This window comes from Onychomys torridus, chromosome 4 (assembly GCF_903995425.1).
Source record: "Onychomys torridus chromosome 4, mOncTor1.1, whole genome shotgun sequence".
Lineage (NCBI taxonomy): Eukaryota > Metazoa > Chordata > Mammalia > Rodentia > Cricetidae > Onychomys > Onychomys torridus.
In genome coordinates, this window is record NC_050446.1 from 5,596,729 (window position 1) to 5,613,002 (window position 16,274).

The window sequence follows — 16,274 nt, forward strand, 5'->3', positions numbered from 1 at the left end:
TTCACAGGGGTGGGATTCATGAATGCCATCCAATTTTGGGATTTTCCCCGTTTCCCTGTGGGAGGCCCCTATCCTCACGTGCAGGACTCAGTGACCCTTGCTAGAGGAGTGCTCCCTGTCAGTGTCCGAAGCTCAGCAGTTAGTTAGCTCTCAGCTCACAAGCTGTCCCTGAGTGTGTGACACCTCCAGAGCCAGCTTTACCATTTGTGTGCAATGTCCTGCACTGACCAGCTAGGAAGGGGCAGAGGGGACTGAGAGATGGCTCCCAAGTTAAGAGAGCTGGCTGCCCTTGCCAGGACCCAATTCCCAGTACAGTGGCCTGCAACTCCTGCTCCAGGAGATCCAATGCCCTCTTGTGGCTTCTCTGGGTACCTGTGCACACATGGCACACATACATATGCATAAATGAAATAAATCTTTAAAAATGAAAAAGGAAGAAAGTCAGAAAAATGGATGATTCCCTCAAGTCCCTGAATCTGGAGGCCTGTTCTGAGGGAGAATTAGGCTAGGGTCCCTCTTTCTCTTTTGGGTGCTGGAGACAGAACTGGGCCTTGAGCATGCTAGGTGAGTGTTCTACACAGAGCTACACCCCAACTCAAGGGTCGGATTCTCCCCCATCATTACACTGCTGGCCAGAAGCTGTTAGGGGTAGTGTTCTACTGTCATTTGGGGGTTCAGATAGAAAACTTCACATTCTGGCTTTTAGCTTCATGGGTAAGAAACCTTGAAGAAGTGACATTGATTCTGTTTGCTTACCTGTAAAATGGAAATACTAGCATGTACATGCAGAGAACCCGTGAGGACTATGATGGTGTGGGAAGTGCTGCAGAGCCCAGCATGGAGCCAGGTGACAAGCAGCAGACACTTCCATCACGTGAGCCTGTCACTCACAGCATCCATTCTGGGGAGCTTTGGGGGAGCAGCAACCTCAGGCCAGACCAGTCAAGTGGTATTTCTCTTTGCCTTCTCCACAGGGCAGCAGCAGCTCAGACTCTCTGGAGGGCCAGAGCTGTGACTATGCCAGCAAGAGCTACGACGCTGTTGTCTTTGATGTTCTGAAAGTGACTCCTGAGGAGTTTGCCGTAAGTGACCTGGAACTGATATGGTTGGTGGTGCTGTCACAAGATGCTGGAGGAAGTCACTGCTCTGGGTTTCTGCCCAGGTTGAGAACACCATACATGTCCACAGTAGGAGAGCGAGTGCTGGGTAAAGAATGCTTTGGGTTTAGGATTGGCTGCCTTAGAAGGCATCCACAGTGCATCTGCACAGTAAGAGAAGGGATAGGGTTCAGCAGAGTGTGCAGAGCACACACAGTACACCAACAGGCACATTTGGCAGAGGTTTGGACCTGCTGCTGACACGTTTCACAAAGCCAGCCATATTGCTCACTATGCTTTTTGGCTGCAGACCCCATGTATGTGTGATTCTGTTTTCCTCCTTTTTGTTTACTTCCACCTTCTATACATTTATGTACCATCTCCTGCAACAATGGGCAGGATCCTTTTTCTTCAGCCTGTGTTTAGTTTCTGGATGATCCCTCAGTGGAGCAGAGCTGGGCTCTCATTTGCCATGATGTCCCCTCTCTTGGGGTTTTGTTGGGGGAAGTTGGTTCTGGATGACTGTAAGCCGACTCTGAGCACTCTTCCCCTCTGTAGAGCCAAGACTGGTCCTGACATGCCCTCCTCCTCCTCCCCTTCCGCCGCTCCTCCTCCTCTTCCTTCTTCTTCCTGGTCCCCATGGCTTAGAGGTTCTATACCGACTATAGGTGGATCTTTGCCAGCCAGCAGCTTCTCCTTATATGGTCTATATTCCCATTCTGAGAATTCCCAAATATTGGTCATGGCTCTCATGGCTCTGTTACAGCCTTCTGTGGCTCTGGTCATGACCTATCATGTCTCTTTGGTCATAGCTCTTACGGCTCCAGTCATAGTTTCCTGTTGCTCTGGTCATAGGCTCTAGTCATGGTCTCTTGTGGCGCCTATGACTGTGGTCATATATAGCTCCTATGATTCTGGTCATGGGTTTCTGTGGCTCTGGCTGTGGCCTACCATGACTCTGGGTTATAGTTTCCCATGGCTCTTGTCTTGACTCCTGTGGCTCTGGTCGTGGCTTCAGTGGCTGTGGTTCTGACCTCCTGTGGCTCCTATAGCTTGGCTCCCAAATTGGTTGTAGCTTTTGTGCCTCTGGCCATGGATCTCATGTCTCTGGTTAGGGTTCTGGTCATGGCTCCCATGGCTCTACCATTGTTGCGGTTGTGGCCTCCCTTGGCTCTGTGAGCTCTTAACTCAGGAGAACCTTTGGAGCTGACTGCTTAGTGTTCTGTGAGTGCTTGCTGCTGCTGTTCATTGGTGAGGGATCTAACGGCAGATTTTCAGGTACCTTCTATTGTACAATACAATAGTAACTGACAGCTTTTGTTTGCTTATTAGGGTCTTGGGCAAGCCTTACATGAAGGCTATGGCTAGGATGTGAAGATTTCGTGTGATACTGTTAGAAATATGTATATTCATCTATTGTTGGATGTTTTTGCTCTTTTTTGGGGGGCCTGCCACCCAGCTCCCAAATAAATCACTCACGGAGGCTTATTCTTAATTATGAATGCTTGACCTTAGCTTGGCTTAGTTTCTTGCCAGCTTTCTTTAACTTATCCTGTCTACGCTTTGCCTCTGGGCTTTACCCGTTCTCTTACTTCTGTAAATCTTACTCTTACCCTGTGGCCCACTGTGTACCTGGGTGGCTGGTCCCTGGAGTCCTCCTCCTTCTCGGCTCCTAACTCTCCAATCCCTCCTCCCAGAGTTCTCCTTCTATTTATCCTCTCTGCCTGCCAGCCCCACCATCCTTTCTCCTGCCTTGCCATTGGCCGTTCAGCTCTTCATTAGCCCATCAGGTGTTTAGACAGGCACAGTAACACAGCTTCACAGAGTTAAACAAATGCAACATCAACAAAAGTAACACAGCTTAGAATCATGTTCTACTACATTCATCATAAACAAAACCCGTTTTTCTCCCTTTGGCTAACCAACTAGCTCCCCACTACCACATACTCCCACATTTTTTGTAGGAGTGTGGGGATGCACAGTGCTCTGAAAGACCCTTCCAGGCTGTAGTACTCATCCTTGCAGAGACGTCATGGAGTATGTGGTGACCGGCCATTTCTAGTCAAAGCCTGGCTCAGTGTTGAGTGACCCTGGCTCTTGGGGATAGAGAAGAGCATAGTAGGTTGTGGCTGAGCGACCCTGAGATCTGACTAGTGCTCCCCAGGTGAGTTGGTGCCTGGGAACAAGTGGGGAATGGGCCCTGGCTTCACCTTGTGGGCACCTAGCACGTGCCCCCCCACTTTGGGAGTAACTGACAGCTCTGGAGCCCTCATATCCCTTGGGGGATGGGTTGCTCAGCAGCAGCCTTTGAACAAGTTTGGTCTGGTAATAAAGTATTATGACATTGGTGTCCTGATGAGTTTTCCTTGGATATTTGTCTTGCTAGAGGCTTGTCCTGGACATTGCACCTTTCTGGTGAAAGGTGAGAGGTAGGAATGTGAGTAGGTCCCTGAACCTTCTTTGTGTCAGGAGCAGACAGTCCCCATCCTGGGACCAGCGCTGTTGCTGTTGGTTTTTCACCGTGTGTGTACATGTGCACATGGTGCACGTGGGTCTGTATGGAGGCCAGAAGTCAATGCAGGGTGTCCTTCCCTGTTGCTCTCCATCTTATGTTTTGAGACAGGGTCTCTCACTGGCCTGGGGCCCATGACTAGACTAGATTTCTGGCCAGGGAACTCCAGGGATCCCATCTCTGCCTCCCAGCACTAGGATTAAAAACACACACTGTTATGCCCCAAATATGGGGATCCAGGGTCGGGTTAAACAGCAGGCACTTTACTCATCAGCCTGTCTCCACAGCCACTGATGTGTCTTGAAGAGAACATCTGAGCACCAGTTCTGACTGACAGCCTGAGCTGGGATCAGGATGTGAAACTTAGACCACTCAAAGAAACATGGCTGATACGTCATTATTGCAATAGCTTCCCTGGAAATTCCATAGGAGCCCCTAAGCAGATAGTGGGGGAAAAGGATATTTCATCTTTATACCCCCTGGGCTCTTCTCCTAAGTGTCATTGCACACACTCTTGGGTCCCATTGGGCAGGAAGGACATGAACTGAAACCACACAGAAGATTTCCAAGGATGCCCTGAGCTATTGGCTCAAGTCTCCTGTTTTCAAAAGGCCTTTCTGCCCCTTGTGTGATGCAATTGAGCCAGGTGTGCAGAGTCTGTGACTAACAACCCCGGGGTATATGTAGCAGAAAAGGTAGCAGTTGCTTGTACTGCCCAGGATGGAGCTCTGTGTTCTGTGGGCCTGCAGCACTCACTAGCCAACCTACCCAGATCATGAGGACAGGATATGCAGATGTCACACACCCCTTGACACCAAGGGGAAAGCACAGGAGCTGGGATTCCATTAGGTGCCTCATTATTCTTGGTGGCAAGCTTCCATTAGTGGCAATGTTCCCCTCTGTGCCCTGGGAGGGACAGGATGCTCACTACACAGATCCCTGCCTATTTCCCCCCTGTTCAACTCTGAGGATGCTATGCTTTGGTATGTGTCTGTCCTTTTTAGCAACCCAGTGATTTCAGAGCACCTTTGAATTGTGCCAGGAGCTAGCCACAGTTCTGTGCCTATGCCCCAGCTATGACCATAGGTAACACACTTTAGGTGTTGCCATTTTTTTCTCTAGTGTTTTCTTGGTATAAGGCTTTTTGGTAGTCCAGTGTAACAGCTTCTGTTTCCTTTTTCCTAGAGCAACTCTGGCATGTGAATGTTTAGCTAGTACATGAGCCTGTCTCTGTAATTTCATTAGCTGCATTTTTCATTACCTCCTCACTATGTGCACACATACACAATGATGTAAGTATTTGTCACATCAGACATTCTATATCTTCCATTTTAAATTTCTATGTTGTGGACTGCAAGATCTGAATGTATCTCAATGGACAGGTTCAGTAGACCATGTGTTGCAAAAAGCCATGGCTCTCCTTCCTGTCCTGTCTCAGAGGCATGTGGTAACTGACACCTGGCTCCCATGTGACACACAGAGGTGGGTAAGTAACGAAGTGATGTAGCACGAATCTTAAAAGATCTTATTAATTAAAAACAAACCCTGAGCCAGGTATTGGGGTAAATGCTGAAAGATCAGAGAGACAGAACAGGCCACAGCTAACCTCACCTCGCCAGCTTCTCAGCCCATCCTGTTTCCTCAAACTGGAAGCCTCTGAGTCCTCATCTAGAAATCTCAGCTGAACTGCTGCTAAAAGCCTAAAAAGCTTAACCAGCTCTAGTTCCTGGTTCTCATGCCTTACATACCTTTCTGCTTCCTGCCACCACTTCCTGGGATTAAAGGTGTGTACTGGCTGTTTCCAGTGTGGCTTTGAACTCACAGAGATCCGGATGGATCTCTGCCTCTGGAATGCTGGGATTAAAGGTGTGTGTGCTACCATTTTCTGGCCTCCTGTCTAGTGGCTGTTCTGTCTTCTGACCCTAGATAAGTTTATTAGGATGCACACTATATTGGGGGATACACTATCACCACATTTCCTCCCTTTTTTTCTAAAATTTAAAAAAGCTTAGAACTAATACAAGAAAAGGTATATACAATAGATACAGTAAAGAAATTACATTAACAATGTCTAGTCCATTAACATTTGACAGATTTAGATAAATAATCCATTATGTATTAACAGTGTCCAGTCCATTAACATTTGACAAATTCAGATAAAAATTTTTCATTACTTATCCTATTTAAAACAAGAAGTTCCTTTTTAAACATAGATTCAATAATCTCCCTTTGTATTTTATCGTATCCATATTCTCTCTCTTTTTTTTTTGAGTAGATCCAAAAATCTACCTTTATCTTGCCATTTCTATATCTTCCCTTTTTTCAGAGTATATTCAATGATCTACCCCTTTTCTATATCTTCTTTTTCCTTTTTCCTGTATCTAATTGTCTTTGTTTAGCTTTTCTTTTTTTTTTTGACCATTAACAATTAACAACTTGTAACCAACTATCGTAAACAATAACAATTATCCATAAGTCATTGAATGACCAAAAACCACCCACCCCACCTCTTGGGAATGTGGGTGTTGTTTTCTTAAAATTACTTTCTGCTTTCTGGGGGCAAAGACATCTTCAGGGAATCCTGAAAAGAAATGTTTTGGGTTAATTGTCAAGTCCTGGGGGAGGCAGCTGTATCATTTGTTGTCCAGTCTCTGCAGAATGGGAAAATGCAGGGCTTGTCTCAAGTTTCAAGTCCTTGCTGGAGTAGTCTGTGAATCTGGATCATCTCAGGAGCCATCTCGAAATTGTCCTGAGCAGTTTGTAGTCCAAAGCCAATCTTTCCATGGTGTTAATCAGCTTAATGGTTTTACCATAGTCCTTGTGGAATCGTCTTTGGGGGGTCCCATCATCCTTTTGAAGATTTCAAAGTTGCTGTTCGGCGTGGTCATGGTTCCCTGAAGTTTTTTGTTTTTTGTTTTTTTTTTGTTTTTTGTGCCTCCTCTGTGGTTTGGAGCAATCACAGTCTGATAAATGTCTGTCTCTCAGAACCATGAACATTCTTCCCTAGAAGAGAAAATCTTCACAGCAGTTTCTCCCCAGCATTTGTCTTGCCAACCTTTTCCAAACTGACCTTTGCCAATGCTTTCTTGTAACACCATGGTCCTGGCAATTCTTCTCTGAACAAGCAGCAGTAAACCCTTTGTCCCAGGTAGCAGCATCACCAAAGTCACCAATATGATGAGAAAGAGCCAGCAGCTCAGAGCAGTCTCTGCCTCCATGGTCCCACCACCGTTTGTAGCTCGGCCCAGGCCAAAACTTTTCCTTAGCAAGCCTCCTAGGCCAACCTCAAACTCGGGATCCTCCTGCCTCTTCCTCCTTCAGTAAATCCAACCACTGTGCCACCACAACCAGCCGAGTGTAGCTCATACCTGAGCTGGGGCCTGCAACACCACAGGCAAGTAGCTTTTTCGTGAATTCGTATCTGACAAGTTGGGCGCCAGATGTAGCATGAATCTTAAAAGAGCTTATTAGTAAAAACAAGCCCAGAGCCAGGTATTGGGGTGAATGCTGAAAGATCAGAGAGACAGAACAGGCCACAACTAACCTCACCTTGCCAACTTCTCAGCCGATCCTGTTTCCTCAAACTGGAAGCCCCTGAGTCCTCATCTGAATGAATCTCAGCTGAACTGCTGCTCAAAGCCTAAAAGCTTAAGCAGGCTCTAGTTCCTGGTCCTCACACCTTATATACCTTTCTGCTTCCTGCCATCACTTCCTGGGATTAAAGGGGTGAGTCGCCATGCCTGGCTGTTTCCAGAGTGGCCTTGAAGTCACAGAGATCCGGATGGAATGCTAGGATTAAAGGCGTGTGTGCCACCCTTTTCTGGCCTCCTGTCTAGTGGCTGTTCTGTCCTCTGACCCCAGATAAGTTTATTAGGATGTACATATATCAGGGGATACAATATTACCACAAAGTGACTTTGGCCCAAAGAATTGTTATCGGTGGTGCCTTTCCCTTGGTCCTCAGATGAGCTTCTGCTTCTGGCCCCATTAGTGGCATCAGCCTGTCTTCTGTTATGGGAGGATCTTCTTCTTTTCTTTCCAATCTGTACAAGAGTCACACTGAACCAGCTGGCAATAGACATGGTGTGGCCATGCTGCATTGCTTCCAGTTTCTCCAAGCTGCCTCTTAGCTGTTTCTCTGATCTCACCGAGGGCTGGTGGAATAATAAACAGTTGAGGGCCTCATATGGGGTCTGTGGACACATCTCAAATAGCTCTCAGCCGTGTAATTTTGGGGAGGTAGAGACTTCAGAAGAGCAGTCTAATTTCCATATGCTACCATTCATTTAAATTTGAGTAATAGATATCTATCACACAAATTTTTAAAATAGAGTATCTATAACTTTTTAAAATTAGGTAAGTAATTCATACTTGAAACAAAAACCCAAGTAGTATAAATATTTCCAAACTAAAATGTTTCCCTTACTCCTTGGCCCATCTTCCAAATGACTATGATCAGCTCTGAGGCTGGAAGTTCATCTCATTTTCAAAGGGAAGGGTGTGGGCACAGATTTATAAGGAGGGAGGTGGTAGGGTGGGCAGCATAGAAATTTATTTCTCTCCTCAGCAATAAAAACCAACTCAGGCTGCATTAAAATGACTTGAAACTGAAAGTAGAAGAAGAAAACACCAGGGTGGGGCATGACAGGTGACGCTTGAGGCCAGTGGTTCTCAGCCTGTGGGTCACGACCTTCATAGGGGTCACATATAAATAAATATCCTGCATATCAGCTGTTTACATTACAATTCCTAACAGTAGCAAAACTACAGTTATGAAGCAGCAATGTAATAATGTTATGAGTGGCGGTCACCACAACAGGAGAAACTGTGTTAAAGGGCTGTAGCATCAGGAGATTGAGAACCACTGCTTTAGGGGATTGGAAAGGACAAGACATGAAGTCAGTAACAGACTAGTGGGGTTATATCAGACACAAAGACTCTGCCCAGCAAAGGAAGCAGTCAGCAGGGTGAAGGAACGACCCATAGGATGGAGAAAATATCTGCAAACTACACATTCGCCAAGAGTTAAGATCCAGATTATACAAGGAACTTCAGAAAGCTCACGGGTGGAAAACACAAATGAAACCAAAATAAACAGAGATAGTGGGACTCATAAACTGAGCTGTGGATCTGGTGGGCTTCCCCAGAGAACACATGCAGGTGGCCAGGGGACATGGAAGGATGTCCAGAAGTCATCAGGAAAAGGTAACTCAAACACAGGAGAACTCATTAACTCCAGAGAAAATGACTGTTACCAAAAAGTTGAAAGACAGCATGCACTGGTGAGATGGAGAGATGGAGAGAAAAGGACACCGTGTGTGCTGTGGCTGGGCATGTATGTTAGTGTAGTTGTCAAAGAAAACAGTGAAGGTGCTTTTCCAAAATTCAAAGAAGAACTAGTGTATGATCCAGCAGTCCCAGCACTGTGTATTTCTCCAAAGCAAGTGAAGTCCGTACTTGTGTTTAGTGTAAGCCCACCCACTGTAGCAGGAATCTTAAAGGGTCTTATTAATAAGAACAAACCCAGAGCCAGGTAGTGGGCTGAACACTGAATGATCAGAGAAGCAGAACAAGCCACAGCCACCTCACCTTGCCAATTCCTCAGCTGACCCTGTTTCCTCAGACTAGAAGCCTCTGTGTCCTCATCCAAATAGATCTCAGCTGAACTGCTGCTCAAAAGCCTAAAAGCTTAACCAGCAATAGTTCCTCTTCCTCACACCTTAAATACCTTTCTGCTTCCTGCCATCACTTCCTGGGATTAAAGTCACCATGCCTGGCTGTTTACAGTGTGGCCTTGAAGTCACAGAGATCCAGATGGATCTCTGCCTCAGGAATGCTAAGATTAAAGGCGTGTGTGCCACCATTTTCTGGCCTCTGTATCTAGTGGCTGTTCTGTTTTCTGACCCCAGATAAGTTTATTAGGGTGCATAATATTTTGGAGAACACAATATCACCACACACCCACGATACCCAAGACATGGAAACAAACCGAGTCAGTAAACTTATGCATGGGTAGGGAAAATGGGGCACAAACAGACAGTGGGTTACTATTCAGTCATGAAAATGAATGAAATCTTGTCAGTCCCCCTCATATGTGGGAGAATATGAAAAGGTCAGTCTCATGGAAGCTCTCGGGGGAAAGGTGGTTTTCTGAGCCTGGGGAGTCTGGGAGGAGGCAAAGGTTGGGGTGGGGGAGAAACAACTGATTATTGGAGAAAGAAGTTCCAGCTTGTGTTAGTGCAGAGGGTGAGCTGTGTACTGCAGAAGGCATGGAAGATCTTGAATGTTTTATTATGAAGAAATTATAACTGTCTGAGAAGATAGATATATCTGACCTGATTTAAATGTTGCACACCATACACGCGTATCTAACCATCACATGGTACCCCGTAAATACATTAAGACTTCTGAATTTCAGGTGTCAGTTTAAAAGCCTCTAAGCATGTGTCTGTGTTCTCTTGTAGAGTCAGATCACACTGATGGACATCCCCGTGTTCAAAGCCATCCAGCCGGAGGTCTGTACCCTCTTTATGCACATCCACTGGGCTAGGGCTCGGGAGGGATGGCCCTCTGAAGCCTTCCAGAGACACGTGTGTCCATGTTGAGTCAGAAGTTTGTGTTCTGCTGAGAAAGCCACCATCTGGCCCAGTCTGGCAGGTAGACTGGCTGGTGGCCCTGTCTCCTGTGCAGCAGTCCCCTTGTCCTCCGTGTCCCAGGCGTCCTGACTGAGCACTCGCTGGAGAAGGGCATGTGAGGGCTGTTTGGTACGGAGCTTTCTTTGTGCTATCCCACACCCCAGTGGTCGTCTTGCTTCTGCTTTAAAACTAGTTGCCACAGCAAACCCTCACGTGTTTGTATTAAAAGCATATGTGCATTTTCAGAAGTGATAAAGGGGGAAGAGTCAATGTGGACCTTCAGAAATGAAAATTTCTGGTGACATTCTCTAGTTGGTAAGGGGTTTGTAATTATTTTACCCAGAGTTCCCTTTCTTTGCTAGCAAGTAACACAAATCCATTTCAGAAATTTCTGAGAACCTCTCCCCGGGGCCCCCACAGAGGGAGAACTACTGGATGTGGCTGTCCCTGCCATAGCTTCTACTACCCTCTCCTTTCCTATCTGTCCACTTTGACCCCCCCCCCCCAAAGGACCCACATTTACAGCTTCCTAGACTGACAACACAGCTCTCCCTGTCTAGCCCAGTTTAGTCATGTGGCCAGTGCTCAGTCACCTGTGGCCCAGGGGCTGTGGTCAAGAAGAGCAGACACTGCTGATATGCCTTGGGGTGAGGTGCAGGCAGGGAGACAGCTCAGAAGAGCCACTGCAGCCATGTGTGGATTAGTGTACACCTAGCTTCAGAGTGACTGCGTGTCTCAATGGGGCCAAACCGCAAGCCCAGCCATCCCACAACACAGGAAAAATCCATACTGTTAGTGAAGTAACGGAGGCTTGTGTTAGTGAGTGCTTTATAAACTGCCTTGGGGGCTTACTCTGCATGCTGGGGGTTTTGTTTGTTTCTTTTTAGTTTTTCAAGACAAGGTTTCTCTGTGTAACAGTTCTGGCTGTCCTAGAACCTGTTCTGTAGACCAGGCTGGCCTTGAACTCATAGAGATCCATCTATCTCAACCTCCCAAGTGCTGGGATTAAAGGCGTGTGCCACCACTGCCTGACCCATGAATGCTGTTTTTAATGGTGATGGCATCTTTTTCTGTCTCATCACTGAAGTGGAACAATTGCTTGGTCCCGGTTAATAGCTGTCTGCCTCTGGGGGCCTTGATGGCTGGGGCTGGTGGTGGTTGCTTTCATTCTCCATGAGGTTCTCTCTAGATCTCTCTGTTTTGCTTTCAGACTTTTTGTTTGTTTGTTTGTTTGTTTGAGAGGTGGTTTTCTGGTCTTAACATATCTCAGGCTACCCTTGAACTTTCTGTGTAGCCAATGATTACCATGAACTCCTAATCACCCTTCTTCTGCCTCCTAAATGCTGGGATTTCAGGTGTGTGCTACCATGCCTGGCTGCTGAGGCTAGCTTTGATCTGGAGCCCTTTAGATGTGTGGGTCTTTGTTTTTCAACCTGAATGTCAAGGGTGGTGACCTAGTCTGTCAGGTGGCCCTCAGTGTCCAGGTGTGACTGTGGGAGGCACATGGGGGTAGCAGGATGTCTACAACTCCAGAGACTCAACAAGGGCCAGAAAGACCATTCTCCAGGCACTGCAGCATGGAGGAAGCCTTGCCAGCTGACATCTTAAGTGTCCTCCCGGATGTTAAAGCGCATTCATTTTCCTTTTCAATTTTATCTTGGGGCTGTAAGCCTCAGAATCACCAGGGCAGCTGCCAAAGCATGGGGCTCCCAGACTACCACCCCTAGGCCTGAGCCTGCGTCTCTGGGTCGGGCCTCTCAGTTGGTACTATTCCACAAAAGTCGACTAGGTGACTGACAGAGAGCCACAGCCAACTGCTTCGAATCATCTAGAACAACCCCAGGTGTGAACTTCTAGGGCCTATGACCAGTTACTGAAGACAGAGCCCAACTCTCATTGTCAAAACAATGGTTAAAAGGAGCCAGGAGCTGCCCTGGCTTCTTGGCTGCTGTTGTTACTGTTCACGGACTAAAACTGGAACTTTTCCTTTTGGGGATGCCTGCCATGTTGTGGTAGGACCACCCCAGAGTGGGAAGGGCATGAATAAGGCAGTTGTATGATGTAGGTCAGACTTCCCAGGAAGCAGAGGCCAGTGTGAGAGATGGATGGGCACTGAGTAAGCTGAGCTAGCAGGTCAGCAGCCCTGTGGACAATGCCTTATAGGCCTGGCTGTGCACAGAGTGAAATGAATAAGCAAAGCCTAGGAGGTGTCTGGGCTTCTTTGCTGGAGAGTGACTGATGTGCTCAGACTCAGTGGTCTAGAGTTAGAGAACCCCAGCAGCAGACCCAAAACCAATGGCTGTGGGCTGTTCAAGGTTTACTCTTCTATGGTGACTGACTAAAATTACTCTGAATTCAGCACCACATAGATAATACACATAACTGTGGGCATGGACTTGGCTCATGCCCATCTCAGTGCCTACTCCTGCAGAGCACATGGCTTCACCTTTGCTGGTGCGGCTGTAGATTTGGTATCGGCGCACATGTCTAGGAAATAGTTCTTGATCTTCCCCAGTGCTGGCTGGGTTTGAGATGGTGACTTCTTGGGTTTTCCTGGGAGGGAGGCATGAGCTGTTTCTCCTTGGCCATTTTGCCAGTGGGCCCAGATCTCTGCTTCCTCCACACCCTCCTCCCAACATTGGTGAGTTATTATCATGCTGTCTGCCGACACTGTACTTATTAATATGGGAAATATGACTTAATAAAAGAATGCTCAGCAGTGCCGTGATTCCTGACATTAGAGGTCTTCAGGGCTCCCATCTAGCTGCAGCTCTGGAGAAATTCAGACATTTTTGGAGGGCATTCATTGGTGCTTCTGGAAGAATGTTCCAGGTAGTGGGATTTGCATGCACACAGGTATGTCATGGAGACTTTCACAGAAGTGAGGAGGTAGGAGAGACATGAAGCCCCATGGAAGGACCCATTCATGTGGGTCCTTGAGTTTCTGATGCTGTTAGGAGGAAGGCAGTTCCCTGTGGTGTGTGGTGCTCAGGGCCCTGCCTACTTAGACCCTTGCCTCTGTGTCTCTACCCTTCACATCTGATGTCCAGTGGCCCGTTGCCTGTAGATGGACAGGTGCTAATGTGACCTGTCATTGGGTGGGGTGGGGTGGATGTGGGCTCTGGGACAGGACAGGCACCTTGGGTGGGGTTTCATCGGCTTCTCTCAGCTGTCTTCTGCTACACCTGCTGCTGCTTGCTTCCTTTTGTGCACTAAAGAAAGAGAGTACTGTGAGGTACCCAAGGTACCATGTCAGTTATCTGTTGCTGTGTGACAAGCTGCCAGATGGACTGGGATCCAGGAGTGGCCTGGATGGATGGTCATATTCAGGGGCTTACAGGAGGCTGCAGTCAGCTGAGGGCGTGGGGACCTGCTTCCACTGAGATGACATCTGGTAAGTTAGTCCTGGTGTGGTCATGCAGAACCTTCCACAAGACTACTCGTAGGTCCCCCTGGTGCGACAGCGTTCTTGTGGTATGGTGAATTTCCCTAGAAGTGACCTAGAGGAGCAAGGTGAAGCCATAACGACTATGACCTGGCTTTGGAGTCCTGGCCAGCCCTTCCCACAATATTTTGCTGGTTTCACAGATCAGCCCTATTTAGTGAGACATGGGTTGGACATGAGGAGGTTGGAATCATGGGGACAGTTTGGTACCATCTCTCACAGATAGTCTGTGTGGTTCTAAGACTTTAGTCATCGGGACTTTGCTAAGGATTTCACTTCTTTAAGTTTGTGTTTTCTTATTCATAGCATGGGGATGGTGAACACCGTTCAGGAAAGCCATTTAAACATGGGAAATGTATGAAGAACTCATGGCACAGAGGCTGGGGCTCCAGAAGATTTAACTGTCAAAGCTTTAGGATCTGTGATACATGCTGGGCATTGTGATTAGTGTTCAGAGGCTACCTGTACGATGTCATCTAACTCTAGGGTTACCATGGGGCGAGTCCATTTACAGATGGTGATGTCCCCATCTTGTCCCAGTGAAAAAGTGATGGGAGCTGTGTTGACACCCTTGTGGCTGGCATCACTATTTGGTGATGAGATAGAGATAGTGATGATGATGGTGGTTTGTTGAGATGGTGGTGATGACGGTGGTGATGGTTTGTGTGTGTGTTTTGTTTGTTCTTGGTAAGCAGTCACTTGTCATGAGCTTGTGTTCATATGGTCCGTGTCTTTCAGTTTTGCTCACATTTCTTTGCTGTATAGCTGCCCTGTCCATGTCTGACAGGAGCTGCCAACATGGGCCCTGGAACCTGTCGGCGTTGGTCCTGCGGCTTGGAGGGCTTCTTGCTTTGCTTTTTGTTCAATAAGATGCCTAGAGTTGTGTCAGCTTTGACCTGGGTCAGGGCCATGTGTCTTTTGTTGGGACGGATTGTAGATGCCAGTCTGCATGGAAGATGGCAGTGCTTGCCTTTGCTTCTGGCCTTTTTGGTGGATAGAGCTTGGATGGAACTATTTTGTAGGAGAAAAGCTTCAGTTTTATAGTTAGCATAGCTGTTATTCTCTCTGCAGCTCTGCCAGGCCTCAGTGTGGGTGGTGGACATTTCTTCACCTCATTGACTTGGGGTTGGCCCTGTGACTGGGTTCTGCTCAGCTCATGGCCCTATCAGAGCTGAGCTGCTGCTTAATAATCCCATGCAGCATGCTCATCTGTCAGAGCTGGGATGGGTGTGGCTGCTCTCATCCCAGCTAAGACTGAACTGTTATTTCCTCTCCTTGTGTTTCAGTCTCCTTGTGCATGATATGGGGGATCTGTCCCTCAGCCCTTGGTGTCTAGATGCCCACCAGCCCACGAGGGCCCTTGAACATGGAGTGGGGACTCAGGCTTCCTTGGAGAGGAAAGGGGTTGTGTCTCGTTGGTGAGGTAGGGATGAAAGGAGAGTGCTATCAGTACTCATGCTGTGACCATCCGACAAAACAACTCAAGGGAGGCTTTGTTTTGGCTCCTGGTTTGCCGGTGCAGCCAGGGCATGGCAGTGTGGAATATGAGCACTTGCTCTCATGGCTTCCACAGTCAGGAAAAGAGAGTGACAAACAGTCATGCTCACCTCACTTTCTCCTTTTCATTTAGTCCTTGGTCCCAGCCGGGGGGGGGGGGGGGATGGTGCTCTCCACATTGAAGGAACATCTTTAGTTAACATCCCTAGAAATACTTCAGAGACTTTTCCAGCAGGTTTGTTGTCTAGGTGACTCTGGATCCTGTCCACTTGATGATATTAACCATCATGGTCTGAAAATGGAGTTTCAGGTGGAATAAAAAGACAGACGTATGTTTGGCAGCATTTAGTGCTCTGGTGCCTGGTGTTCTGGGGCTTTCTCCCCATCATCCTCTGCTCCTCCAGGGTATCATTGCCAGGATGCTGGCCAGGGCCAAGAGCTTCCTAGAAGTCTGTGTCATTCTGTCACCAGCTACAGTGTCCAGCAAGCTGGGCATGGTTAAACAAGCCACGGCAGGAACCCAAATTTGGCAAGATGCAGAACTTCTCGGGGTGCCTGTGTCCTCCCCTTTTCACGTGATGTCTCTTCCCTACAGTCAGATCTCCCAGTCATCAGACCCACCTTTACTCACTCATGCGTCAGTCCACTGCACCAAGACCAAAGAGACAAGGATGACAGCAACTTTGCTATAGTCCAGCACAAGGCAGGCTTGCAAATAAAAGCAGAAAAGAAATAACCAGGCTACAGGGCACTGGAGGGTTGGGGAAAGGAGGCAATAAGTATGTGTGCGGTGGGTGAATGAGGGAGTGAGAGGGCCAGCAGCCCAGACTGCTGCAGAGGCAGAATGTCACGGCTCTTAAGAGTATCTGAGGGCTGTGCAAGTTAGTTATCACAGTGTGTGTGCTCAAGTCTCTCCTGCAAGAGCAGACTCAAGGGATAGGGACTTATGGTGAGGTCCACAGCCAAGGAGGTGGCAAGAGAAGAGCCTCAAGGATCAGGTCTAGAGACGCAGTGATATAGCACAGAGCTAAACACAAGGCCCCTGGGCATCTTCAAGAGCAGGAGCTGTGAAAGGGGCTGGACTGGGC

The 16,274-nt window shown here is 47.7% G+C and overlaps 1 protein-coding gene across 8 annotated transcripts in view; it reads left to right on the plus strand.

Annotated features, from left to right (window-relative positions):
• Ralgps1 (Ral GEF with PH domain and SH3 binding motif 1) overlaps positions 1 to 16,274 on the plus strand; it is a 297,117-nt gene that overhangs the window by 93,209 nt on the left and 187,634 nt on the right. For all 8 annotated transcript variants that reach the window (XM_036186564.1, XM_036186562.1, XM_036186565.1 and 5 more), the window contains exons 3-4: positions 975 to 1,082; positions 10,074 to 10,124. In XM_036186564.1, coding sequence (XP_036042457.1) covers positions 975 to 1,082; positions 10,074 to 10,124 — 159 coding nt within the window. The remainder of the gene's footprint in view (positions 1 to 974; positions 1,083 to 10,073; positions 10,125 to 16,274) is intronic.